The following is a 27852-nucleotide window of genomic DNA, read 5'->3' as shown; positions in this document are numbered from 1 at the left end:
TATTGCAACAAGAGGCTCCAAAAGCATAAACTACACAAATAATGACTCTGTACTTTTTGAATGGTCTCCCATTTTACTCTTTGCTTCTTTCAGGACCAGCAGAAGTTATGCTGATGGATCTGCACCACAGAAGAATCTTCAACCCCATGCACAGTAAAGGCATTTAAAGATAAATCCACTTCTAAAAAACGTCATTCCTCAATCCTTAGCTGCCCCAACATAACAAATAAAAAGATACAAACCTTGTTCAGACAGTCTTCGCAGTAAAGTGAGCCCTTTAAACAAACCGGAGGTACCACATTAAGGTGCAAAGAGTTGGTGCACAAGTGAGGCGTGAGCTCCGACTGTGAAATGTGCTCTTCCAAATGCCCTGGAGCCCCACTTGTGAAATCGGAACAGGGGAAATAGCCAGCGGCGGTGCAGCCCTGGAGAGTTGGAAACTGACGCAGTTTGTGCACGTTACTATGACATGATTGAAAATGGAGTTTTCCACAGCAGGGCAGGTGTTTGCAGGAAGATAGATTACTCTCTAGACACATGCTGGGAAAGTCACTTGCAATGCCTGCCAAATTGTTTCTAGCTGAGGCATTCTGGGGTGAAGATGCAGACTGGAAAGCAAACCCTGATCCTACCTGACACGTGATTGTCCTGGTGCTTTGCGAGTCTAACAGTGAGCCCGTGTGAATCAAGCTACCAGTACCGCCGCTACCACCACCGCCACCACCAAAATGCATTGGCGAAGTGGAGGGTTCATTAGGGCAATGAGCACAGCAGCTTACTTTGGGGACAGTTGAAAGCTGTATTTTAGGTTGCTGAAGAGAATGAATATCAGGAAGTGGGACTGCTGGAAAAAGCTTAGAGCCAGCATGAAGGGGAGATGGTATATCCTTTAATTCCACAGCAACTTTCTTGTTCTCCATGTACTCTTTCTGAGAAAAGAAAAATCAGAACATAAGTTAATTTTATGAGGTTAGTGATTTTTTGGTTACTCATATCCTACTGCTTTAAAAAACAGAAATAGTGTTTAATTCTGTTTACAACCCCCATCACAACCAAACTGGAATAGCAGCTAGCTAAAACCAGAGGCATTCTTAAGCAAGGTCTGCAGAAGTAAACGCTGAAACACACAACTAAAATTAAGGTTATGTTCTTCCTGAATCTTAAGAGACTGGGGTGGGGGTGGGGGGGTCTGTTTACATCTGCAGTAAGCCATTATGCCTCAGTGACTTTGCTTCAGTAACGTCCCCTTGCTTCACAGGATCTTCTGAAGGCAAAATAGGTGGTATGAAAACAAGTCACAAACAGCATTCAATAAAGATGGTTTACAAGCAAAGTGATTTGAGGAAAATACTTAATAGCTCCCATAGTCAATCCATAGGGGTTTTAGTAAGCAGAAGAATAAGATTCTGAACATTATGGATGAGATCAGCCATCTACTCAAATGGTCCACCCATGTTGCTGATGACATTTAAGAAATCCTAGGATATTGTAACTTATAATGACAATTATATTGTGGCCAGTGAAAATTAGAGTATCTCCGTAAAAGATACAAGACAAACAGTTTGACATAGGACTCCAACACAGACACGAGAGGCCAGTATATTACAAAGGTTATAAACATAGCATTAGTGTCAGAGACCTAGATTTGGATATGATACTCAATAGTTATAAGACCCCTCTCTGTTTCAGTTTCCTCATCTATAAATTGAGAACAATAAAATGCACCTCTTAGAGTTGTCAGAAGGATAAAATGAGATAAAGCACATAAAGCACTTAGCATAGTACTTGACAACTGAAAAGGGATCTAACTAATCAATAACCTTTATGGGCAGACTGCAAGGACCATTAAGATGAAGAGGATGTCCTAATAGATAACTGAAACACGCTCATCCTTTAGAGTGTAGAAGGGCCCATCCGATTGCTATAACATCACTCTGTTTGCTGTGATTCTACACTCACCTGGGAGCACATGCTTATCTGGGAAAAAATCTGGATTTTCAATTAGACTTTTCCTAAAAGGAAGTTAACAGCAATGCGCTGACTAGCCAATGAGTAGTGTGTTCTGCCCTCTTGGTAATTGCAGTTTAGAATGGAAATCAATACACAGGCATTCTTATTTATATAGATCAAGCTTTTATGGGCAGAGTTATTGTGAATTGGGCCCCTGCCCTAAACCTACTCCACTTTGCATGCCACTGACAAAATCAAGTTTCAGGATCTGTAAAGCTGAGAGTGCAATTCTGAATTGTGTGACTCCATGAGGACTAGATACACCATCCCATTCTGGGATCTGCTGGAGATACCAGCTCTCGCTGTCAACTGTCACTAAAGTAAAACATTTCTGAAAACACTCAAATTACTTGATGCCTTACAACAAAGATAACTATGCTGTGAAAACCTAGAGAAAACGGAGAATTAGTTTTTAAAAAGTTATTAACAGGCCGGGCGCTGTGGCTCACGCCTGTAATCCTAGCTCTTGGGAGGCCGAGGCGGGCGGATTGCTCAAGGTCAGGAGTTCAAAACCAACCTGAGCAAGAGCGAGACCCCGTCTCTACTATAAATAGAAAGAAATTAATTGGCCAACTGATATATATATAAAAAATTAGCCGGGCATGGTGGTGCATGCCTGTAGTCCCAGCTACCCGGGAGGCTGAGGCAGAAGGATCACTTGAGCCCAGGAGTTTGAGGTTGCTGTGAGCTAGGCTGACGCCACGGCACTCACTCTAGCCTGGGCAACAAAGCGAGACTCTGTCTCCAAAAAAAAAAAAAAAAAGTTATTAACATCTTGGCTGGGCGTGGTGGCTCATGCCTGTAATCCTAGCACTTTGTGAGGTTGAGGCAGGAGGATCGCTCAAGGTCAGGAGTTTGAAACCAGCCTGAGCAAGAGCAAGATCCTGTCTCTACTAAAAATAGAAACTAATTAATTGTCCAACTAAAATATATAGAAAAATTAGCCGGGCATGGTGGCACATGCCTGTAGTCTCAGCTACTCGGGAGGCTGAAACAAGGAGGATCACTTGATCCCAGGAGTTTGAGGTTGCTGTGAGCTAAGCTGACACCACAGTACTCTAGCCCAGGCAAAAGAAGAGAGATTCTGTCTCAAAAAAAAAAAAAAAAAAAATTATTAACATCTTTATATAAAATTATAGTAAAGTCTCATTTTAATCCCAAGTACAATAGAAAAAATAGAAAGGTGGTAACAAGAGTGCATGAAATCAGAAAATGTCAACATTACAATGAAAAGATAAATAAGAAGTTAGAGATATATTTAAATACTCAAGAGAAATCTTGTTTTTTTTTTTGAGACAGTCTCATTTTTTGTTGCCTGGGCTAATGGCGTCAGCCTAGCTCATAGCAACTTCAAACTCCTGGGCTTAAGCAATCCTCTGCCTCAACCTCCTGAGCAGCTGGGACTACAGGCATGCACCACCATGCCTGGCTAATTTTTTTCTATATATTTTTAGTTGGCCAATTAATTTCTTTCTATTTTTAGTAGAGACAGGGTCTCACTCTTGCTCAGGCTGGTTTCGAACTCCTAACCTTGAGCGATCCTCCTGCCTCGGCCTCCCAGAGTGCTAGGATTACAGGTGTGAGCTACCATGCCTGGCCTTGAAAGAAATCTTATATAAAAATAAATAAAAGGTTGTCAATAAGCTCTTGTCAGTCTTCCCTCGGATTATAAGACTCAAAACTCAGAAGGCTACAGCAAAATAAAATTTATTTTGCATTTTCCTCTGATTTTACTGCACAATGTAAATTTTTTAATTTTTGGAATCTGTGACTTTACGGAGAAACAAATTTTTCCAAAATTTTAACATCAAATACTTAAAGTATCTACTGTTATTCAGAGTGGAATATAGGAGTTAAAAAATTATGCTCTCATTGAGGCAAGAATCGTAATAATATGCTACAAGGGGCAATACAAGTAGAATATACAGGAAAACTTAGCATGGTCTCCAGGAAGAGAGACTATATCCCAGACTAACTGGACCCCTCATCTATTTGCACAAGTAATTTGCTATGTCCTTAGTCTTGCATATAGTTACCGTTTGGGGACTATGTGGCAACGTCTGCTCAGGACGAGAAAAACAATTAGAGAATTTCCAAAGCCATGGTTTAGCATTATTATCTTGTTGAAGCCATCCAAGCGTTCTACTGCAGGAGTTCTCAGTTCCGTTTCCTTCCATCATACAGCCATATAAAGTGATTCAACATTCTTTCATCTTTCTTTTCTTTCATACTTCCACCCTGTTAAGAATAAGATTTCAACGTTATTTTCTTGTATAAGCATAACTTTTATAATATATTTAAAATGTGAAAATGTAACTATATTTATAGTGCAATGGATCCCAACAATTCAAAACTTAATGAACAAAAGAAGAATCTGAGAGCATATTATAGGTTACCAGAATTGAGTAAACTCAGTTGACTCTGTTAATGCATAAAATCTAATTATATCAATCTGATTTTTTAAAAAAAATCTATAATCTGCCATTCCTCATGTTCCATACCTCTTCAAATAAAAATGAACTCTGGATAAGACCTATTTCTTTTCTATACACAGGCATGCTTAAGAGAAGTAGCCAAGTCTTAGACACCTCCACATCCCTGAGACTTTACCTCACTGCCTGGAGTCAACCTCCTTGGGCCCTAAGTAGACCACTTCTATAATTTTTCTTAATTCTTCTCAGCTATCTCTCCCTAAAGACTCTGCTTAGGAGAGTGAAAAAGTTAACAGACTCTTGAGAGCATCTAATCTTAGTATTATAAAAGAACAACCATCATATCCTCCTTACAAATTATGTACGATTTTAAAATCGATTTAAGAGCAATCTCTCCCACTGTGTCTTTGATCTGAGCATGGAAGGTTCGAATTAAGTGGCCTCTGTGGACTTTGAATTTGATTCTGCTACAGAACCAATTTCTTAGTTTGTTTATGACGAAAGTACAATCTGAGGCCGGGCACAGTGGTTCATGCCTGTAATCCTAGCACTCTGGGAGGCGGAGGTGGGAGGATCGTTGGAGCTCAGGAGTTCCAGACCAGCTTGAGCAAGAGCGAGACCCCGTCTCTACTAAAAAAATAGAAAGAAATTAGCTGGACAACTAAAAAGTATATACATAAAAAAATATTAGCTGGGCATGGTGGCGAGTGCCTTTAGTCCCAGCTACTCGGGAGGCTGAGGCAGGTGGATCGCTTGAGCCCAGGAGTTTGAGGATGCTGTGGGCTAGGCTGATGCCACCACACTCTAGCCAGGGCAACAGAGTGAGACTGTCCAAAAAAAAAAAAAAAGTACAATCTGATATACCACCAAAAATCTAACAATTAGAGAGAAATCTCAAGTCACAGATATGCTCTCTCATCCAGTGCAACATTTACAACTCTTAAATGGTACAGTAAAAACAGATCAAATCATTCACACCCATTGGATGTGGAGGCAGTTGGCTGATAGAGAAGGCAAGTGAACTTCATTTCCAAGTCGTGGCCACAACATCCCATGACCTACAGTGGTCATTTTAAAGTGATTATTTACATTATCTCTCAGAAATTTCATCTGGGCATATAGGAAAAACATTCTTTTAGTTATATTTCTGATAAGATGCTCCTTTCAAGAGATTTTAACATCTACATGGCAGGGAGAGGGGAGAGCTCATTATATAAGTACTACATCTAAGGTACAGGAGACATGATCACATAGAGCAGAGGTAAACTATGGCCTACCAGCCAAAACTGGCCCACTGCCTGTATTTAAATGGCCTGTGAACTAAGAATGTATTTTACATTTTTTAATTCTTTTTTTTTTTTTCTAAGACAGGCTCTCGCTCTGTTGCCCAGGATAGAGTGTAGTGGCATCATCATAGCTCACTGCAACTTCCAACTCCTGGGCTCAAGCAAGTGATCCTCTTTCCTCAGCCTACCAAGTAGCTGGGACTATAGGTGTGTGCCACCATGCCCAGCTAATTTTTGTATTTCTTGTAGAGACAATCTCACTATGTTGCTCAGGCTGGTCTCAAACTAGTCCCCCACTTTGGCCTCTAAAATTGTTGGGATTACAGGTGTGAGCCATCATGCTCTGCCCAGTTTTTAAATCTTGAAGAAAATCAAAAGAATAAAATTTTGTGATATACAATATTATATGAAATTCAATTTATGTGTCCATAAATAAAGTTTTATTGGGACGCAGCTACATCCATTTATTTAAATACTATCTATAGGTGCTTTTGCACTACAATTGCAGAGTTGTATAACCCACAAAGCCTAAAATAATTATTATTTGGCCCTTTTGTCTACAAAAGTTCCTAAGTTTCTGTTTCCTCCTCTGTAAAATGTGGCTAATTTCTCCCTTTTCTACATCACTGCATTACTGAGAACAAAAAAATTCCATAAATGGATCCCACTATTTCACCATTGTATCTCTTGTGCCAAGCACAGGGCCTGCTACATAGTAGATACAAAGTAAATATATGTTGAATGACAGAATTACTTAATAAAGCACACCATTCACCTACTACACATTACTGGGAGTGGTTAATGCAGAGATAGAATTAAATAACATCCCAATAGTAAGTTATGATATTTGTTTTTCCTATTATTCACAGGTCTATGTCCCCCAACAAGCTCCTCTAAATCATATGAGTCTGTGAAATTTACAGTGTATACAATTTCAACATGCTCTCTCAAACCTCTTCAAAGCCAAATGCTGAAAGTGAACTGACATTTATAGTATAATATAGTTCATAAAGCATTTTCTTTTTCTTTCTTTTTTTTTTTTTTGAGATAGAGTCTCACTCTCTTGCCTGGGCTACAGTGTGGTGGCGTCAGCCTAGTTCACAGCAACCTTAAAGTCCTGTGCTCAAGCGATCCTTCTGCCTCAGCCTCCCAAGTAGCTGGGACTACAGGCATGTGCCACCATGCTAGGCTAATTTTTTAAATATATTTTTAGTTGGCCAATTAATTTCTTTCTATTTTTTAGTAGAGACGGGGTCTCGCTCTTCCTCAGGCTGTTTTTGAACTCCTGACCTTGAGCGATTCTCCCATTTGGTCTCCCAGAGTGCTGGCCCACAAGGCATTTTCATTTAACATTATTTCCTCATTCAGCAAATATTTACTTAGTATCTACTATGTAGCAGGCCTGTGGTTGGTATAAGGGATGCATGAAAAAAACTGACAATTGAACACCCTAATATAATTTTTTTCCTCAATAATTTAGTGAGGGAGACGGGAAGAAATTAGCCACATTTTGCAGCGGCGAAAACAGAAGCTTAATGAAGTTTTGTAGCTAAACTGAGATCATACAATCAGAAGAGGGGCAAAATGAGACTTGTTCACCCCTTCCCACCATACCAAGGTGCCTTCAATATTACTCAATACAAGCAATTAAAAGTAGAAACTTGTTAGTGACCCATACCCTGGAATTTTCCCAAATATTCCTGGGTGCCACCAAGCAACTTAAGTAGCAAACGCAGGTTCTGTTTTATTTTACTGAGTGTGTCCTTTTGTCACTATCTCTTGGAGTCTTTGAATAATCCAGATAGTGGTTCAAAGTACAGGCTTTTACATCAGACTGTGTATTAGTCCCTATTTGTGCAGCTTTGGACAACTCACAAACTCTCTGAACTTCAGATCCCATCTCTAAAATGGGTATAACATAACAGTAATCCTTCACAGGGCATGAGATAATCCACATAGAATATATAGCAAATGGCCTTTCCCATACCCGATCTCATCCTCAACCTCAAACCATCCCGTCCCATTATCTTTTTCTCCCACAGCTCTTCTATCTAAATTGATCTTGTTTATTTGATTACTATTTTATTATCTTTCTGCCTTACTAGCATATAAACTCCATGACACCGGGTGTGGTAGCTCACACTTGTAACCCTAGCACTCTGGGAGGCCAAGGTGGGAGGATCCCTTGAGCTCAGGAGTTCAAGACCAGCCTGAGCAAGAGTGAGACTCATCTCTACTAAAAATAGAAAGAAAAAAAAAATTAGCCGGGCATAGTGGCACGCGCCTGTAGTCCCAGATACTTGGGAGGCTGAGACAGGAGGATCACTTGAGCCCCGGAGTTCGAGGTTGCTATGAGCTAGGCTGACTCCGCGGCACTAGAGCCCAGGCAACAGAGCGAGACTCTTGTCTCAAAAAAATAAAAATAAACTCCACGACAGCAGGGACTGTTTTCTTATTCACTATTGTATCTCCTGCACTTAACATAGTGCCTGGCACATATCAATAAATAATTGTTGAACGAATAAAGTGTTCAACAAATGTCTAGAAAGACCGTTTAGTCTTCAATTTCTCCTGTATGAGAGCCAGAATATATACCGCTCAAAATGCTGTTAAGTCTAAAAGATACAAATGTAACCTGTATCTTGGTAAGCTCTCAGTAACACCAGAAAGGCGCGTGGGAAACTCTAAAAGGTCTTATCCTGAGGTCGCATTACAATTAGCAACCAAAGTGGCTGAAGCCCTAACGCAGCTCAACACTGTCACTCAAGCCTGAGGATATACAGTAGGGGCTACTAAAACACCAAGGACAATGCAAAACGCTGGGGGGGGGGGGTTGTCGCTGGGGGGAGGTGCAAAAACAGCCGCCCCTTTCCTTCTCTCTTAACCTTAGAATTGTGCACACTGCCCTGGAAAGGTTGCTCCCCACTCCTGGAGGGCCCCATAGAGAGAAGACAGGTGAGGGCAGGAAGCCAAATACCCCCGAAGTGGAACAGCGGCGCAACAGTGACAGTAGTGAACGGACCCTAAGGGGACACAAGCCAACTCTTCCGTGGGGGCCCGACTGGCGGGTTCCAGTTCTTCCCCTCGGAGTAACCAACCTCTTCTCCCTCCAACTCCAGCAATACGCGGAGAAGGGGGGGCACTGTCCCCTCTGTCCAGCTCCGGTGGCCCCAGAGCAGCAGGGCTACTCCGGGTCAAGTCCCAGCACTGACAGCAAACTCACCTCAGCCGTCCGCTCCACCTCCGCTCACATTCCGGCCCTGCCGCTTTCCCCCCGCCCCCCAGGCCCTTTGTTTTGATTCCCGACTCCGCAGCTCCCGCCGCCGCCGCCAAGCGCACCCTCCACTTCCGCTTCCGCACCGCCCCGCCCCTGTCGCAAAACCGACGCCCTTCTGGGCCCTTGCCCCGCCCCTTCCTCGCCCCGCCTCCGCTGCCGGGTCCTCCCCGCGCGGGGCAGGCTGGGAACTCGGGGGGGGCGGGGCCTCGCGGCCCTGCAGCCTCGTCAGGCTCAGTCCCCTCCCGATAAACCCCTAAATAGGGACTTTCCCGGGGGGTGAGCCTGGCTTTTTTGGCGAAAATCCCCAGTTTAAAGAGGCCTTCCCCCTGGCTTGACGTTGTGGAGTCGAAAGGAACGTCAAAACGGAGAATGAGGGAGCTTGTGAGGTGAACCCAAGGAAAAACCTGCCCACCGGGATTTAATGCAGTTCAGCTCTTTCACTCTGTTGAGGGAAGGCAATTTAAACGGAATTTCAGTGAAAAACCCAATCGCTCCGGCTTTTTTTCCCTCTCTCTTGTCTCGTCACGTGATGGTCCTACTTTTAAAAAAATTAAATGTCACATATTCCACAGCATCCTTAATCTAGTGCAACCTAGTGGCAAGTGGAGAAAAAAGTAACTGCTTACTGGGCTTCCTGTGAGGTCCCTTGGGCTTCTCGCAAACTTGAGACCCAGCTGGCAAAAATAAAGTGTGTGCAAAGAAAGATGAAACGATATGCCACCAACAATCAAGTGATCCTTGGTGATTTTAGCAAGAAAATGTTATTTTTTTAAAGCCCTGGGCCAGAGCTCATTCAAAATGAATACAACTTTTTCAGAGAGAGAGGTTGGGTGAGCAAAAAGGAGACCTTATACTTGCAAAAGCTTTTATGCAGCCAGTGACCCTGTGTTTTAAGTGGATAGAGATACGCCATTTGTTTTGGTTTTTTAAAACAGTGCCTCAGTCTTTTCCCTGAAATAAAAAAAAAAAAGAATTTTTTTTTGACTCAGTAAAATGATTTCTGAAACTGCCAGCTGCTCAGTTTTCTGTTGCAAATTAGGAGAAAAACAAAGCACATGCCATCTAAATCTATACAGTTTAGGATGTGCTATCTGAATACTACTTAAAATACTTTCTAAAGTTTGCCAAGAGGACAAATTAACTTTGCAAAAGAATCAGTAGAAATTGCCAAATGAGAACATTTTCCCCCAAAAATCTCCACTATGAGTTGATTTCATCAGGCAATCTGCATGAAGCAGGGATTAACACATCCCTGTAGATGTCTTTGTAGACATGTTGTAAAGGGCAAGATCAAACATGTAGCTGAAGAATCCTTTGTGCCTGTATTTAATTTTTCCAGAAGGCAGATGACAAGTACACATTATCTGCCTGCGTAGCTATTTATTATTGCTGAATAAATCTTCATTGTGTCTGTGTGGGTAGTATTTTTCAAGTGGGAATTCAATGAAAAACAATGCTGTTTCTAATTTTTTTTTCAAAGTAGGAAATATGCTGCTCTTTATAGCTGGGCTTTTTTCTCCCTCATTCTAGTTGAGTATTTCTGAACACAAACCATATTAACTCAAAATTTAAAAAAAAAAGGAAACTAAGTGTGGATTTTAATTGCTTTTATAAAGGAGTTTTTATCAGATACCGTTTGCCATGTTGGAGCTAAAAATAAAAAAAAATAAATTTATTTAATAAAAAATAAGTATTTAAAACAAAAAGAAAAAAAGTTTTTAGCCACAAAACATAAAAGAGCAGACACATTTTATTTAACTTTGCCTGACATTCTTTCAAAACAGAGCTGTGCCTAGTCTGAACAGGTAAATGCAATGATTAAAAAAGAACCATTCATACTAAGTGGAAGCCTAATAAAAGTCTGAATTACAAATACTTTTAAAAGAAATGCAATTTTAGGCTGGGCGCAGTGGCTCTGGCCTGTAATCCTAGCACTGTGAGAGGCTGAGGTGGGAGGATTGCTTGAGCTCAGGATTTTGAGACCAGCCTGAGCAAGAGAGAGAGACCTGTCTCTACTAAAAGTAGAGAAAAATTAGCCAGGCAATTAAAAATAGAAAAATTAGCCAGGCGTGGTGGCTCACACCTGTAGTCCCAGCTATTCCTGAGGCTGAGGCAGGAGGATCACTTGAGCCCAGGTGTTTGAGGTTGCTGAGAACTAGGCTGATGCTACGGCACTCTGGCCTGGCCAACAGAGTGAGACTGTGTCTTTAAAAAAAAAAAAATGCAATTTTATTGCTTTCTATACTAAACTAGCCTAAGCAAAGTACACCAGCCCTTAGAAGGAGATAATTATGAAGCAAAATACAATTTGATATTTGTGAAAGAGTACTTAAATGTTCTCTTAAGATGGTATATTTTCTTAAGTACTATAGCCTCTGTTAATTGCATTCCTATTTCTTTGCTGGGAATACTCCTTTATCAGAGAGTATAAGGAACTTTCAGTGTTTTCTTTGTCCACATTGTAATCTTCACATTTATGAAACCAGAATGAAGATTTATTTTTGTGCTATTTAAGTCGCTGCTTTACATTTGATTCAGCTCAACTAAGCAAGCTGGTACTACAGGAGTTTCTCCTCAGAAACATCTCTTCTGCCTATGTTAGGTTTAGTGTTTTGAATTAATAAATTACAATGGAAGGACCCAATGAAGAGAAATTGAGCTCTCTTCTCAGTCATATCCCAAAGATACAAGGAAAACAAATTGAATAAAAAAAGAGAGGAAAACGTTTTAAAGTTCACCAAAATTTCTTTACATTTCAAAGGATTTACCCAATGACAAACTCATTTCCCTAAAGTTTTGTTCCTGACAGAGTGATGAGGATCAAATAAAATTCTGAGGGTGAAAGCATCTGGCCAAGTAAAGCAGAATGCAAATGATTTATTAGTGTTTGGGACCAGAATAGAAGTTTCCTGAAAGACATTTTGGTACTTTCCTTAACCCTGTAGATGTAGATGGTGGGGTTTTGTATCTGAGCTTTTTTGGAAATTAGCAAGGAGTCAAAACAAAGTAAAATTGAGGAAAGAGTATTCTAACCATAGCAGGGAGGCTATGAGTGGCATGGCAGTCTTCAGAGTAGCTAAGATCTCTTCACCTGTAACTTAGTGCTCAAGAATGCAGGTAGGTGTAAGAGCCAGCTTTGAAGTCTGATTTGTTATTTACTAATTTTAAGACCTTGTGCAACGCATTTGACTTCCCGAACCTTTGTTTTCTCATCTTTAAAATGGGTACAATAAAAGTGCTTTCCTGCGGTTCTCATCACCTGGGGCTCTGCTTCATGGTCACCTCCTTAAGAGTGGCTTTCTCTGGCCATTCTACCTGAGGTGACCCCGCCCCAGCTTCTCTCTACCACATGAACTTGCTTTATTCATAGCACTTAACATTTGAAATTATTTTACTTTTTATTTTCCTGAAGTGCGTGGCCCGCTAAGCCCAAGCCCGTTTCCCGGGTGTTCAGGCAGCGGCCTGAAGCATCTCCAAGGCCGGCCTCCGCCCGGCTGCCGCTGCGGAACCTCCCAGGCCGGCCCCAGACGGAGTCACCGCCGCGTGGCCGCGCCGCGCCCGGCCTGGGAAAAAAGTTTCCAAACGACGCTGCTCGGCGCTGATTGGCCGAGGCGGACGCGTCCCGTGGCGCGGCAGCCAATGGGCGTTGCCGGCCGCGAGCCGGGGCGCGGTGAGGGGGCCGGAGGGCCCGGGCCGCGCCGCCGCCTCGTCCTCGCCGCCCGAGCCGGGTAAGTGCGGGGCTGCGCCGGGCCGGGGCCGAGGGCCGCCCGGGGACCGCCGCCGCCGCTGGGGGACTCCTCTGCTTCGCCCCGGCGCCCGCCCCGGCTCACGGGACCCCGGGCCGCCGCCTTGCAGCGCCCTGGCTCGCGCGTCGCTGCCCGGCCGCCGGACTCCGCCGGTCCCGCGGCGCTGGGCTCGAAAACCCCGCTTCCCTGCAGCCTCCCTTCTAACCCTGCTCCTCTCCGCCCTCGCGCCCGCGCCTCGCCCGTGCCAACTTTGTTCCTCTTCCTGCGCTCGCCTCTCTCCCAGCCCGCCGCCCCGCCGCCCTGCCGGACGTCCCCAAACCCCGCGGCCGGGCTCTGTCCTCTTCCTCCTCCTCGTTCCCTGCTTCCCTAACGCCCCTCGTTTCTTTCCTCGCTCTCTTTTCTGCTCCTCCATCCCGCCACCCCCTCTCCCCTGCGCCCCTCCCCTGGTCGCCCTCATTCCTTCGCGGCGGCGCTGCCCCCGCCTGCACGCCCACTTCCCCACCCCGCCGGCCACTTTCCAAAAACCTCTCCCTCCCTTCGGGGACGTGTTTGGAGCTGTCTCCTCGCCGCTTTTCTCCCAGCTCTGCTGCAGGACGGGTCAGATTTCTCCTGACAGCACTTTGGTGGAAGGACTGGAGAAAGGATGAAAACGCTTATTCTACAGCTTGAATGTTGGCTGGGCTCACCTGCCTCTCTGAGGTCATGGGAAACCCCGCCATCACCTTGCCCCCGCTTTTTGGGAAGCCACTTTATCTCCTCCGAGTCATCTCAAGTTCTCTGCCTCCTGGGGGCCTGAGCTTCCCTGATTTCTTTGTCCGGGGTTGGTACCTGGTTGTGCCTCTTTCTTTCTACTTTTAGCCCAAGGCCCCTTTTAACTTCCTTTCTAAAGAAAAGGCCTTTCTGCGCGTGCTGGGCTGAGGTTTGTCTTTTCTATGCTAGTTTTGTTTTCAGTGTATTCTAGGAGAGGATGGCATTTTAGGACATGGGTAGGGTGCTTTGAAGAGTAATTGGATCCCAGCTACTCTCAGCTCCTGTTGTTACCTGACCATCTATGCCTCCATCACTGCATTGGTATTTGACCAGTTTTGAAACTTAAGTCTTTTGCTCTATTGTGTCTTTGGTGCAAGATTAGAGGCAGGTGATCTATGCCCCTGTAGTCTCAGGGGCCTCTGATTCGTATATTTTATCCCATTTTGGATAATAGTTTCTTGGCTTATTCAGTTAGGATGTTATTTTTGTTTCCAAAGTGTGTTCTTTCGCCTTGGAATGTGTGAGCCCAGAGAGATGACACTACTTTTCCACGAAAGAGAATTTCCTTATGTGAGCGTGCCTGTGTGCAGAAAGTTTGTGCCTGCAGCTGGTACGATGGGTGTAGGTGCTTTTTTGGTCTGCTGGGAAGCAGTGCCTAGCACTTAGTAGGTGTTAAGAAATGTTGGAAAAGGGATGGAGGAGGGAGGGGGAAACCATGGTAGGAAAAATCCTTTCCCTGGCACCTTGGTTCAGTAGAATAAAGTTATCCTGGAACAACAGCTATTTTATTTTTTGTCCAAGTTGAAGCTTTTTAAAATTTCAAAACAACCTATGCTTTAAAAAATGTACTTTAAAGAAGTGCAGCAGGCAGAAATACTCATCTGACTGCCTGCTTTACCCCCATTCTGGTACATCCTTCCAGATTCTTCTGTGTGCAGAGAGAGGGAAATAAAAATGACACCCTTTCTTAACATTCCGTGGACTTTCTTCCATGTTAATTAATACAAATGATTCTTCTTAACAACTGCATAGTTTTCCAGTCAGTCCTCTGTTGACATTTAGGTTTCTCCAGTTTTCCACATTAGTGAATGATGGTGTACATCCTTGTGCATAAGTCCTTGCATACCTATTTTTGCAGGTAGATCATTGTAGACTTTGAAAGCACAAAGACAGAAGCCAGGCTTGCTGACTCTTGACTGTTTCTGCCCCAATGATGTCACTTCTGCAAAATGCAAAGCCTGCGTCCTAGCTGTTGGAGCATGTGCTGACATTTGGCAACTTCTTTCTCTTCCCTCCCTTCCCCTCCAGCTCTTCCATTTGTTTTGATTGGGAAGGATATGGAGTTGAGGTGAAGGGTGTTAATTCCTGGTGGTTTATACCTGTGTATTGCTCCAGACTAGCTGTGTTGGCTTTCTTCACTTAGGAGGAAGCTGAGAGAGATTGCTTTGTGTTGGGTTTTTTTTTCCCCCCTAGTGTTTTGAAATCAGAGGTGTGTGTCTCAAGTGTATTTTCAGACTTTCCTGTTAGGTTTAATCTTCTGAAACATTCAAAAAAGAAAAAAGCATGCAGAAACATTTTTGTCGGAGGCGTAGATCTAGGTTGTGCAAAATAGGTACTTTTTGTACCACACGATCCCAGTTTGTTCTTCCTTGCGTGCTATAGCATATGTATTTGAAACTCCCATCAGATTTACCCACAGAACTGCTAGGCCATGATGGTGTATTGAGAATGCAAGTTGGTGGTGCACAGGTGAAATAAGTGCATGCACTATCCACTTTTAAGAGCAGGTACAAAGCTGCGTATATTGAAACACCTGCCAATTACAGTGCCTTTTGAAAGACTGTGTGGGTCAAATAAAACCAGTGAGTCTGACCTCTAGGCAGTCTGTTTGCAACTCCTGGGAAACCTTGAACTTGAATTCAAAGACCCCTTGCTTGCACTTAAATTTGGTTCTCCTCTGCCACTCACTTTGCACATTTGGAGATGGCCCAGGCATACAGGGTTTCTGCTTCAGCTTTTAAGAAACAGAATGATTGCCTTGTCTGGCCACCTCTTACAGTTGAACAGCTTTAAGAGGATAATATTTGAAAAGAATTTATTGACCACTTCGGTACGAGCGTCGACTATACTTGACAGCCACAGATGAACGCGCACAGCAACTTTAGCTGACAGCCGTGATATGACTTTTCTAATTTTTCATTTATCAAAATAAAATTGTGAACATTTAAAAATAACGTAATGAAAACATATATGTGTATGTTACCTATTCTGATTTACATTACAAGTAAAGCTGCCTGTAAAGTAAAACAAGCTTTCAGTGCTTTAAAGCTTTCCTCATCACACAAGAACAAAATGGATCCGTCATCAATGTACAGCACAAACTATCGTGTGGACTGTGAATGCCAGCTGTGGGCAAGGTTTCGCAGCTGGTGAGTGCTGTACCGAAGTGGTTAAGTGCCTAGCACACAGGGAATAGCAGGTGTTAGTAAAATTCAGTACATAATGCTGGAATGAGGGAAACTTTGCAAGGCATCTTGCCTCCTTTCTGCAGCAGAGAGTAGTGTGAGAGAACTTTCAGAGGCATTTTCAAATGGCAAAGGAAAACTCTTACATTTTTAAGATTGCTTTTTCATAACAAAGTAAAGTGCAGCTGTTAATTCTTCTTTGTTTGCCTCTAACGTGTTTTTCTCCTCTTCCCTAAGGATTACCTTTAAAATGTAAGGGTTTTTGGTTGAAATGCCATTCCTGGGTTTTTTGTCCTTTAGTTGGAGTAAAAGGTTGTGCAGGCTGTGACATAAGTCCGGGTCTCTGCTTAGTTTCTCCTCAGTCCGTGAGGTCCCAAACCAGATCTTTCCCGTCAGCCTGCCTGTAATTAGAGCCTCCCCACAATGGATGCACCTATACACCTCTCAGATTCACTTCTTTCCTGAGGATTAAGTTTTAAGCCTCACTGGCCAAGATAATATTTAAAAGCCTGTTTCTAAAACTTACCTGTCAAAAGTGTGCAGGATGAGGGTTATTGAATCTAATAACTGTATTAGATACTCCTTAGCCCATAAACCTCGTGTGAGGGGTAGTTTCTAATGTGGCATCCTCTCCTCTAACCCCTTAACATCACTTAGGTGATGGGGAGAGTTAGGTTTTCCCATCAGTCATTTCTGATAAGTTGCTTTTTCCCCCTCTTTCTTTCTTTCTCTCCCTTTGTTTTTGGGGGGGCTTGATCATTGTTCGTTGCATCCTTGAATTCCTAGGGTCAAGCAATCCTCCTGCCTTAGCCTCCCGAGTAGTTGTGAGTACAGGTGCACGTCAGCATGTCTGGCTAATTTTTTCTATTTTTTGTAGAGTCCGAGTGTCAGTATGTAGCTCATGCTGGTCTCAAGTGATCCTCCGGACTTCACCTCCCAAAGTGCTGGGATTGCAGGTGTGAGCCACCTCGTCTGGCCTCTGATGAGTTTCTTAGGCATTTACAGATGCAAACTAGCCTTCAGAGGACCCCTTTCCTCCTCAAGCTCTTGCTTCCTGCCTTTCCTTGACCTCACATCCCATTCCAGCTGGTGATCAATCTCTTTCTCTGTCTTCATTCCTTGAATTCCTTTTATATGCCAAGCATTGTTCTAGGCATTGGGGGTAAAATAAGACCAGAGAAGATCCCTTTACTCATATGCTGACATTCTAGTGGGGAAGATAAGCAAAAACAGAACAAAGCAGGGGTTAATATGATAATGAAAGCTAGAGAGGATACTAGGTGGGGTATTCAAATAATGTCCCTTTGGGGAGAACATTTCAGCTGAGATCTAAATGGCAAGAAGGATACCTGCTGGGCAGAGATCTAAGGGAAAAGCATATTCCAGGCCAAGAGAACAGCAAGTGCAAAGGCCCTGGGGCGGAAGCAGGCTTTGTGTGTTTCAGAAAGAGAAAGAAGGCAGTGTGGCTGGGCATGAGTGAGAGAGAGATGGCGAGGAGGGTAGGAAAGATTTAGAGACCTAGGTAGGGGACTGATGACATTGGATCTTGTACATGATCTTTCTCCAAAATGTAAGAAGAATCAGTAATTCCTCACTTCCTTACTCTATTGTACATGATTTCCTTCCATGCCACGTAATTGAGATTGTCCTCAGTAAGACCACCAATGTTTTAATGGCCACACAATGCTCACTGATAGGTGCATAGGCTCTGGGCTCTTGATGCTATGGAATTGGTTTGTTGACTGCATAATTAGATGTGATCTGGGCTCATTGGAGCTTATGGCTTGAGCATGGAGTACTAGGCCTAGGTTTAGCCCTACTCCTTGCCATGTTAATTACTGTTATTCACACTCTACCCTTTTCCTTTCAGCAAGTAAGACCATTCACTCCATACATTAATTAGGACTTGTGGCAGAAATCAAACCCTAACTGGTATAACCAAGATAGGGAATTGATTCTCTCTCTCAACCTAAATCAGGTATGACTGGATCTAGGTGTTCAAACGATGTCATTAGGACCCCCTAGGGCTCCCTATCTCTCGGTCCTGCCTTCCTCTGTGTCGGCTTCATTCTCGAGCAGGCTCTCCCCTTGCAATAACAAGGTGACCCCTGGCAGTTCTAGCCTTACCTCCTACCACCTTACCAACCCTAGTAGAAAGAAAGTTTCTTTTTCTGGTAGCTATGCAAAAGGCCTGTACCTGGACACTCACTGGCTCAGCATGGCTTGGACTTACCCCTGTCGTTGGCTCAGCGTGGATTATGGCCCATCGCTGAGTCCGTCACTGATGCTAGAGCCATGAACAGGCAGATGCAAAAGAATGTCAAATCCATGTGAACCACTTGAAATGAGCAGAGTGTTCCCCCGGGGGAATACTGGGGTGCTGTCACAGAAAGATGGAAGAATGAAAGCAGAACTAGAAAAAAAAAAAAAAAAAAACCCTAGAGATCAACAGCTTTGTCTACTACATTTAGCTGCTCTGCCTCAATCAAGCTTTCAGAGAAACTGTTCTCCATAGGGATGGGTAGGAGAATTGGCATGTTTTCTCTGAATTAGGGAAGGGAAAAAAATTAGGAGGGAGGGAAGATGTGAATATGGGTACTGACAAATAGAGTGATCGGGAAGTTCTGTGCTTGAATATAGGTATAATGGTGTGTTTCCTACCAGGAATCCAGAAGTTGGTGATTGTGTCTATGTTGCCACTAACATAGCCCAGTGATTTTTCTAAACCACAAATATAGCTGGTTGATTATATTTTGCAAAATGATGGGTTTTGTTCATTCTTTTGTCCCCAGGGATACACATCAGCCTGTGAGCTCCCTTGAGGGAAGGAAGGAACCTTGGAGATTTGGATTCCTAACGACCCTTTGACAAGCTTAGAGTCTCAGATAAACACAGAAGAAACTATTACATTAGACAGGCATTATCAGCAGGGAGTCTGCAAACTGTTAGCCCAACTGTTAATAGAAATTTGCTTCCCTAACCTCTGCTCTCTGCTGCTCATAGTTCTGAGAGCCAAGGCCCTTCCCACCCACACCCTCTAGCTACTGGCTAGCTTGTGTCTTCTTCTTATATACGGGTCTTCAAAATTCTGTCTCCGACCTTACCTCCTGCTTACTCCTCCACTGGGTGGAATCTCTTTGTGCTCACACCACCAGTGACCGACATTTCACTCAGTCTGGTGGATAGTTTCCAGTCCTTATCTTGCCAGCTTCTCTGTTGCATCCTTGTGACTGTGGAATGTTCTTTTTTTTCCCTCTTGATACCGTCTACTCCCAGTTCACCTTGCTCCTCTTCTTGGTTCTCGTCTGTCTCACTTTGTTTCTTCTCTGCCTCCTTCAGTTACTGCTGCTTTTTCTGACCACCTTTCCAACACTGGCATTCCCAAAGTTCCATGCACAGTCCCTGCGGGATTCTCTAATGGTTCCATCAACTAGAAAAAGGGAAGAAGCAACTACAGATGCACAGCTGTAATTTGTATCATTGGCCCAGAACTTCACCCCTGAGTTTCAGCTCCAGTGTTGCATCTAGATGTGTCACGGTTATGTCAGATTACAAATGTACAAGACTGGGTTCTTATCTCCCCCATCCCACCCACACAAGAGTTTACTTCTGGTATTCTGGAGTGGTGGTGGTACCCAGTTGTTTAAGCTAGAGCTGCAGGAGATGTCCTCACTTCCTTTTTCTTTCCCCCTCCCTTAGATTTATTTGATGTAATATATCACCAAATCCTGGGACTCTTCTAAATATTTTTGGAGTCCATTTCTTGTATCTCCATCTTCATTCCTACTTCGTGGGTCAGGCCACCTCCCTTTCCTGGGTTGCTGCAGCAGCTCCTCATCTGAGGCTTTGTCCCTCCCCGTGGGAGGAGACACATGCGTGGACACAAGGATAAAGAGCCCATTATATTATTCGCCTCAAAAATCTTCTAGTGAGGCCGGCCGCAGTGGCTCACACTTGTAATCCTAGCATTTTGGGAGGCCAAGGTGGGAGGATTGCTTGAGGCCAGGAGTTCAAGGCCAGCCTAGGCAACATGGCAAGACCCCATCTCTACAAAATATAGAAAAAATTAGCCGGGCATGGTGGCATGTGCCTGTGTTGCCAGCTACTAGGGAAGCTGAGGCAGGATGATTGCTGGAGCTTAGGAGTTCAAGGTTGCAGTGACCTATGGTGATGTCACTGCACTCAAGTGTGGGCAAAAGAGCAAGACCCTGTCTCAACAACAACAGCAAAATCCTCCAGTAGCTTCGCATCACTGTAGTTTATCAATATGTCATAAAATCTCTCTGTGGTTTAGCCCCTCTATTTTAGCCTGCCCCACCTGCCCTTCCCTTCCTTCCTCAGCTTTCAACATAGGCCCGCCAGGCTTCTTCCAGCTCCCCTGAGAGCCTGGCTGTGTCTCCCCTTTCCCTGCTGCATAGCATCCTCTTCCTCCTGTGTTCACCTGCCGATACCTGCCTGTTCTTCCATGTTCTTTCACGTGCTGCTCATTAATCGCTTCTCCCAGGAAGCCTTCCTTGACTCTTAGGTTGAGTCTGGGACTCCCTAAATATACCGGGCACTGGTAGAAATGTTTATTATCTTGATTGTGGTGATGGTTTCACACATGTGTGTGTCAAAACACCAAAGTGTCCGCTCAGCTATATGCAGTTTGTTTTGTGTCAGTATCCTGTGCACATTTCCATGGCTGTACTCACCACATAGTTTTATTATAATTTACATGTAATTTACATTCTCCTCCCCACCAGACTGTGAGGCCCCTTGAGGGAAAGCAGGGATCTTGGAGACATCTTATTTGGATCCCTGAGTCCTACAGTAGGGTGGTTGGTATTTGTGCAATGATGTGCATAAGGCTTGATACTGACCCAAGGAATGGAACAGGTGGGTGGGCTGTCTTGTTTGGGTTTAGTTTCCATCTTTTGGAAGTATTTTATCATTTAATCCAGCATAAAGTTCAAGTAATTTTCTTTTTTTTTTTTTTGCCTTTAAAGATCAGCTATTCAACCAGACGTGGGTAATCAAACCTTCCCTAGACACCATGCCACAAGAAGAGTGATCTGTTCCCCATTTTCACAATGGAAGACTCGGGAAAGACTTTCAGCTCTGAGGAGGAAGAAGCAAACTATTGGAAAGACCTGGCAATGACTTACAAGCAGAGGTCAGTCCTCAGAAGTCCATCCTACTTTTTCTTCCCGTAAGAATAGCAGCAGTTGCTTATTGCAGGCCTGTTATGTGCCAGGCACTGTGAGGGGCTTAACTGGCATTATCTCAGAATTGCCCTACGAAGAAACGGTTCTCACCCTATTTTACAGATTTTTATAGATGAGGAAACTGAGCCACAGTGAAGGCAGGTAACCTGCCGAAGGTCACACAGCCAGTAAGTAGCAGAGCCAGAATTTGAACCCAAACCTGTGGTCCTAGCCATTCTGCTGTGCTATTTTCCATCTTGTTTTCTGGAAAGGAGAACCCGGGAATATAAGATTATCCGTTCCTGGGTGCTGTATCTGGTCGGTTCTTTATGTGTGGGGAAGGAACTTTTCCTGGTGCTGAGCAAAATATGTTGTTGCAGATTTTAAAATTTGAAAGCAGTGTTCCAGTGCTCATATCTGGAAGTCGTGTGTATGTCTGTCTGTGTCTGGTTCAGCATAGTATCTTTTTATTCCATTCCCCCTAATTTTTTTATGCTTAGTTTGACTTAAAGATAATTCAGGCTTGGTATTAAAAAAAAATTGCCTTGAATTTGAAGGCTTGAGAAGGGTGTTTGGGACTGGGGCAGGGCAGATTATGGTGATGCAATAAGTGAACGTTTATGGCATGTCCAGTTCCTGGAAATATGCTTATAAATCAATCTGCAGAGCATACAAACCCAAAGTATATTTAGTACATATTGAGCTTCAAAAGTATATGTTGAATGAATGAATAGTGAATTGGTTAAGAATTGGCTTTGGAGTCAGGCACACCCAGGTTCAGGTCCAAGTTCTTGCTTCTGGCTTTGTGTGACCTTTAGACAAGTCATTCCTCTTGTCTAAACCACATCTTCTCATCTGTAAAATGGGAATTATGATAGTTTGTGCCTCAGAGGCAGTTGAATAAAGAGGTGTTCCACGTCTGACGGTACAGTGCCCAGCACATGTTAAGAGCTCGATACGTTACTATTGTAATGTTTGGGAATTCTGCTCTAGGGCGGAGAACACACAAGAGGAACTTCGAGAATTCCAGGAGGGAAGCCGAGAATATGAAGCTGAATTGGAGACGCAGCTGCAACAGATTGAAACCAGGAACAGAGACCTCCTGTCGGAAAATAACCGCCTGCGCATGGAACTAGAAACCATCAAGGTGAGGGCGGAGAGGAAAAGCCCGTAGGTATAGACAGGCTCCTGGCGCAGACATGGTGTGTGTGCCTGGAAGGAGAAGCCCTGTGGCGAGGGGCCGGCCACCAGACATGGTCGTTGAACTCTTCATGCCCCTGATGGGTGGAGCTCAGTGAGAAGCAGGTCACATGGGTGTTGCCACGGACTTTCTTGGTTGTCTACGCCAATTTCACAGGGCACGTGGCAGGGAGACATTTCTAGAGTATGGAGTGTTGCTAGAATTGCTGATCATTATAAGGTCCAGACTTAGGCCGTCCAGTATGGTAGCCCCTAGCTACATGTTGAAATTTAAGTGAATGACAATAAGAATTTAACTCCTTAATCACGCTAGCCACATCTCCAGTGCCTGAGAGCCACATGTACTAGTGGGTTGTCATTAATGGACAGAGGGGCTATAGAACATTTCTATCATATCATTATGGAAAGTTCTGTTGCACAGAGCAGGCTTCTCAACCTGGGCACTGTTGACATTGGGTCTGGATCATTCTCTGTGGTGAGGGGCTGAGTATTGCACGGTGGGACGTTGAGCAGCATCCCTGGCCTCCACCCGCTGGGTGCTGCAGCATCCTCTTCCCCTCCAAGGCTGTGACAAGCAAAACTGTTTCCAGACGTGGATGAGTATCTGGAGAACCCCTGCTCTGCAGGGTAAAGACTGTGTTCTTTGTACAGTCTCCAGGGCTCAGCAGATGATCAGAGAAACTGTGTCCGGGGCCTGGCTCTCAGCTCTGCTGGTAGGCAGGATCCCCAGGCTAGCATCACAAACACCCAACAGGCCTGCACCCTCTCTCCCCGACACTACCCCTGTACCCCTGCTCTGAGATTCCATTTCCTAGTAAGTCTGGGTGGGGCCCTGGCATGTCTGTGTCTTTTTTTTTTTTAAATATCCCCATGTAAATTTTGATGAGTCATCAAGGGGAACAGCCAAAGCCATACAGTATGTGCCCAGGACAGTGAAAGGAGAAGTGCTCATAGCCCTCTAGAAGCTTCTTTGGGAAGACAAACCTAACACCATGAAGCAGTTAAGAACCTAAAGTGCAATCACAGTTGTGATGTTGAGAGCCTTCCAAGAGGGAAAGAGCTGCACGGGTTGGGAAAGGCTTTCCGGGAGAGCGGAGGGGATTTGAGCTGGCGGGTGTGGGTGTGTGTATAGTGGGAGTATAGCCAGCAGCTTGGTGCTCAGCAGATGGGGTTGATGAAGAGCTAATCTGGGCCTGTCACAGGCATGGACAAGAGTGAGTCGGGTGGACCTTGGGCAGCCTGGCACTGCTAGTACATGCCAAAAAGTGGGACTACCAAATGGATGAGGGTTCAGGAAGGGGGAGAGGAAAGGTCCTAAAGACCGTGGAAGCTGAGCAGTGAAGTTCAAGCTAGACCAGAGTGCCCAGATTGACCATCTGCAGAGCAGTCTGGCCCATAGATGTTGTTTGCTTATGCTTTAATGGTTTTTATTCAGCATTTTCCCATGAAAGTTTTCAAGTACACAGCAAGGTAGAAAGAACTGTCCGGTAGCACCTGTATACACACCACCTAGGCTTTGCCAATAACATGTACCATACTTGTGTTTTAGTATGTATATTTCTATCCATTGAAATTGTAGGGCTTCCTGTAAAAATCTGGATTTTTTTTTTTTAAGACAGGGTCTCACTCTGTCTCCCAGGCTGGAGTGCAGTAGTACAATCATAGTTTACTGCAGCCTCAAACTCCTGGGCTTAAGCACCTCCTGCCTCAGCCTCCTAAGTAGCTGAGACTATATACACATGCCATCATGCCCAGCTAATTTTTAAATTTTTTTTGTAGAGATAGGGTCTCCATATGTTGCCCAGGCTGGTCTCAAACTCCAGGCCACAAGTGATCCTCCTGCCTTGGCCTCCCAAAATGCTGGGATTACAGGAGTGAGCTGCCACACATAGCCAAAAATCTGGATTTCTGACTTCCCTTGAGAATTGGAAGACTTGGCCACACCAGGCCTGCATTCTTCCACACCACCACCAAGCTGAGTCATTGGTTTCTTAGAACAAACATTCATTCTTAAGTGTGCCCCAGTCCCCATATCCCTGACACTGAGGGCTGAGTGTCAGTTGGTGCTTAGCCCTATGGCCGGGTACCTTCCCTCATTTGTTCCAAGCCTGAGCCCTGCTGTAGGCAACAAGGAATCAGTGTAGTTCTTAAATTGAAGGGGGACTTGGATTAAAATCAGTGTAGGAGGAAAATTAGTGGTTTGAACTATAATTTGGAGAGGGTAAGAGGTTCTCCATGGATGCTGAATAAATATCAAGCAGTTACTTAAGTAATTAACTGTTCAAGACCAAGCCCTTGAACCTGCAGAAGACCTCTTCATTACAACCACATGACACATTCATGGGACTCAGCACAGAGTGGGGGACAAATACGGGTACTTTTTTTTTTTTTTTTTTTTTGAGACTCTCACTCTGTTGCCCGGGGAGAGTGCGGTGGCGTCAGCCTAGTTCACAGCAACCTCAAACTCCTGGGCTCAAGTGATCCTTCTGCCTCAGCCTCCCGAGTAGCTGGGACTACAGGCATGTGCCACCATGCCCGGCTAATTTTTTTCTATATATTTTCAGTTGGCCAATTAATTTCTTTCTATTTTTAGTAGAGACGGGGCTCTTGCTCTTGCTCAGGCTGGTTTCGAACTTCTGACCTTGAGCGATCCTCCCGCCTAGGCTTCCCAGAGAGCTAGGATTACAAGCCTGAACCACCCAATATAGGTACTTCGGAATAACAAATACCCCCTGCCACCATCAAACATGTGTCAATCGCCTAAGCGAAATGTACTCAGCTGAGACAGATTTCTTAACAACTGGCTTATTCATCACAAGTTGAATTAAAAAAGTCTGTAAGGGATGAAACAAAGCATCTATTGATGCCCTCATCAGCTGACAGGTTGTTGGAATTAGCCCCAAATAAAAGTACAACATTGCAGCAACAGGTGTTCATGTCCATAAGTTCAAAGGAGATCATAAGAATCTCTGTGCAGGTGGCAGGGCCATTCCCTGCATCCTCTTGGAACCTGCATTTGGATTTAGGTTAATGGCCTAGGATCCTGTTTTATTTGGAAATGTCCCCAAATAAAGGGCGTGAAGTGGTCAGAGCCTTGCCTGGGAATGGGGCCTGGTCAGCCTGTGTTTGCCTGAGTGCAGACACTTTCTGCTCACAGCCAGAAAATGGGAGGATGTGCAGTGCCCTCCATGTCATCAGCCTATAAATAATCTACTTGTTCTTCGGACATTCTTCTTTCACAGTGGCTCTAGCCACGCCTCTCTGGCCTGGGCACCATTGCATCACTCTCCCCAGCGCATCCAGACTGTTTCTAGCAACAGCTTTGTTTACATGGCTGAGTCAAGAAAAGCAAAGGAGCTTGCCTTTTCTTTTTCTTTTCTTTTTTTTTTTAACTTTCAAATTAGACCTTGGGCCTTTCTTGCAGGGAAGTGAGAGTTTTCGTTCATGTTTGTAGAATCTAAGTTGGGTGTTTGATGAAGGAAAGTTATGTGAAAGAGGAGCAGGGGCAGAATCGAGAATGTTCAATACCTAGGCAACCTGGATTGAAATGGTTTAGGGCCGTTTAGCGCAGTTAAGAGCCACCAGCTCAGCTGGCCTGGGTTTGATCTTAGCTTATTCACTTGCTACCACTTTGGGCTAGTTAAGTAACTGAGCCTCAGATCCCACTTCTCTGAAGTGGGATTAAATGAGGCAATGTATGTAGTGTATTTAGCCTGGAGGCTGGCACAGAATAGGTGAGTGATAAATGTTTGTGCTCCAACTGGGCACCAGGGAATCACTGAGATGTCATTTGGACTGCTCTTTGCCTTTGGAAAGCACTAGCTAGATCATGCTAAGCTTCCTTTGATAATTAATAACAGGATCCCTCTCTGTCCTTCCTTCCTTCCCTCTCTCCCTCTGTCTTTCTGTTCTCTCTCCCTCTGTCTTTCTGTTCTCTCTCTTTCTTTCTGTTCTTTTCTCTTTTGTTTCTCTCTTTCTCTGTGGGGCAGAATAGATGCTCAGTGGCCACAAAATGACAAATGTCCACTGCAGCAGGAGTGCACGTGTTCCAGGATTAAACTTCATTGTTTTTAAGGAGATGACAAGGAAGAGAAATAAACATAGCTTATTAGAAGTCCCGAATCATTCACTGAGTGTGTGTTTTGTCCTTCAGGAGAAGTTTGAAATGCAGCATTCCGAAGGCTACCGGCAGATCTCGGCCTTGGAGGATGACCTCGCACAGACGAAGGCAATTAAAGACCAGCTGCAAAAGTACATCAGAGAGCTGGAGCAAGCCAATGATGACTTGGAAAGAGCCAAGCGGTGCGTTGGGAAGGAGAATACAGGCTTGGGAGCCTTTAGTCTCTGCTTTTTGTCCCCAGCAACTAGGTACCAGGCGCTTTGTTGAGCAGAGAGAACTCAGCAGTGAGCAAAACAAAGCAGTGCCCTTGTGAGTCTTAGCCTCATGGGGAAATGGACAATAGGCAAGTAAGTGCAACTTAATTACAGCAATAAATGCTGGAAGTCCCTGGTGCTGTGGGAGCATGTCATAGGATATATTTACTTGGCGCTTGGTGGGAGAATGTCAGGCAAGGCTTCCCAGAGGAAATGCCAGTTAGGCTAAGACCAGAGGGATGAATAGCCATTTTCCAGGGGACCAGAGAGAGAGGAGAGCATTCCAGGCAGGAGGAGGGGCATGTGCGAAGGCCCTGAGGTAGAAAGGAAAGAAGCATATTGAAGGAACAGTGTTTCATAAACTGGTGTGGTATTTAGCAGAATAACAACAATAACTAACATTTATGGAATAGTCTGAATTGGGCCCTTTTTTTTTGACAAAAATTCTTGTGTTTTAAAAAATTCATACATGAATTACAGTGAAATGCACAGATTTTAGGAGTACTGTTCTATCAGTTTTGACAAATGTGTACGTGCATGTAACCCACACTCCTGTTGAGATGCAGAACATTTTCATTGTCCTCAAAGTTACTTGCATTATTATTATTATTATTATTATTATTATTATTATTTTAGTAGTTGTCTTAGGGCAGTGATCCCCTACCTTTTTGGCACCAAGGACCAGTTTCATGGAAGAAAATTTTTCCATGGACTGGTGGTGGGGTGGGGAGGTGGAGCTCAGGCAGTGATGGTGTGGCCCAGTTCCTAACAGGCCACAGACTGGTACTGCTGGGCCACGGCCTGGGGTTTGGGGACTGCAGCCTTAGGGTATACGATGCATCTTTAACTTTCCAAGCTATTTAGGTAATACTGTATCGCTTCCTGCAAAAGTAACAATAGTGCAACCTTAGTTTTATTTACCATCTTCACACTTTATGCTGTAGCTCTCGTAGCTGTTAACCTCCAAATGCCGTGGATTCCGCAATTCCTTGTTACGATTTTTGCTTAAAAACTCATCTGTATTTTTAAAGAATTAAGAGGGTAGAACAGAACCTTTTATATTTACTGGCACGCTGGGTGCTCTTCATTCTTTCCTGAAGACCTCAGTTTCCTTCTGACACCGAGT

General features: G+C 44.2%; 2 protein-coding genes across 9 annotated transcripts in view; one reads left to right on the top strand and one right to left on the bottom strand.

The window, feature by feature from the left end:
- MARF1 (meiosis regulator and mRNA stability factor 1) overlaps positions 1–9094 on the bottom strand; it is a 42379-nt gene extending 33285 nt beyond the window's left edge. For 7 of the 8 annotated variants that reach the window (XM_020281369.2, XM_075995153.1, XM_012790219.2 and 4 more), the window contains exons 1-3: positions 8952–9094; positions 4047–4248; positions 243–929 (exon numbers count right to left, since the gene is read on the bottom strand). In XM_020281369.2, the coding sequence (XP_020136958.2) occupies positions 243–929; positions 4047–4190 (831 nt within the window). In that variant the 5' untranslated portion in view covers positions 4191–4248; positions 8952–9094. The remainder of the gene's footprint in view (positions 1–242; positions 930–4046; positions 4249–8951) is intronic. The other variant, XM_020281370.2, reaches the window with a different exon arrangement.
- Positions 9095–12653: 3559 nt separating this feature from the next.
- Positions 12654–27852, top strand: part of NDE1 (nudE neurodevelopment protein 1) — a 28571-nt gene continuing 13372 nt past the window's right edge. Inside the window, exons 1-4 of the mRNA XM_012790229.2 lie at positions 12654–12733; positions 20955–21121; positions 22146–22299; positions 26506–26654. Coding sequence (XP_012645683.1) covers positions 21039–21121; positions 22146–22299; positions 26506–26654 — 386 coding nt within the window. The 5' untranslated portion in view covers positions 12654–12733; positions 20955–21038. The remainder of the gene's footprint in view (positions 12734–20954; positions 21122–22145; positions 22300–26505; positions 26655–27852) is intronic.

This window comes from Microcebus murinus, chromosome 19 (genome assembly GCF_040939455.1).
Source record: "Microcebus murinus isolate Inina chromosome 19, M.murinus_Inina_mat1.0, whole genome shotgun sequence".
In the NCBI taxonomy this organism is placed as follows: Eukaryota; Metazoa; Chordata; class Mammalia; order Primates; family Cheirogaleidae; genus Microcebus; species Microcebus murinus.
The sequence above is the reverse complement of the archived record's forward strand: the minus strand, read 5'-3'. Positions and strand labels throughout refer to the sequence as shown.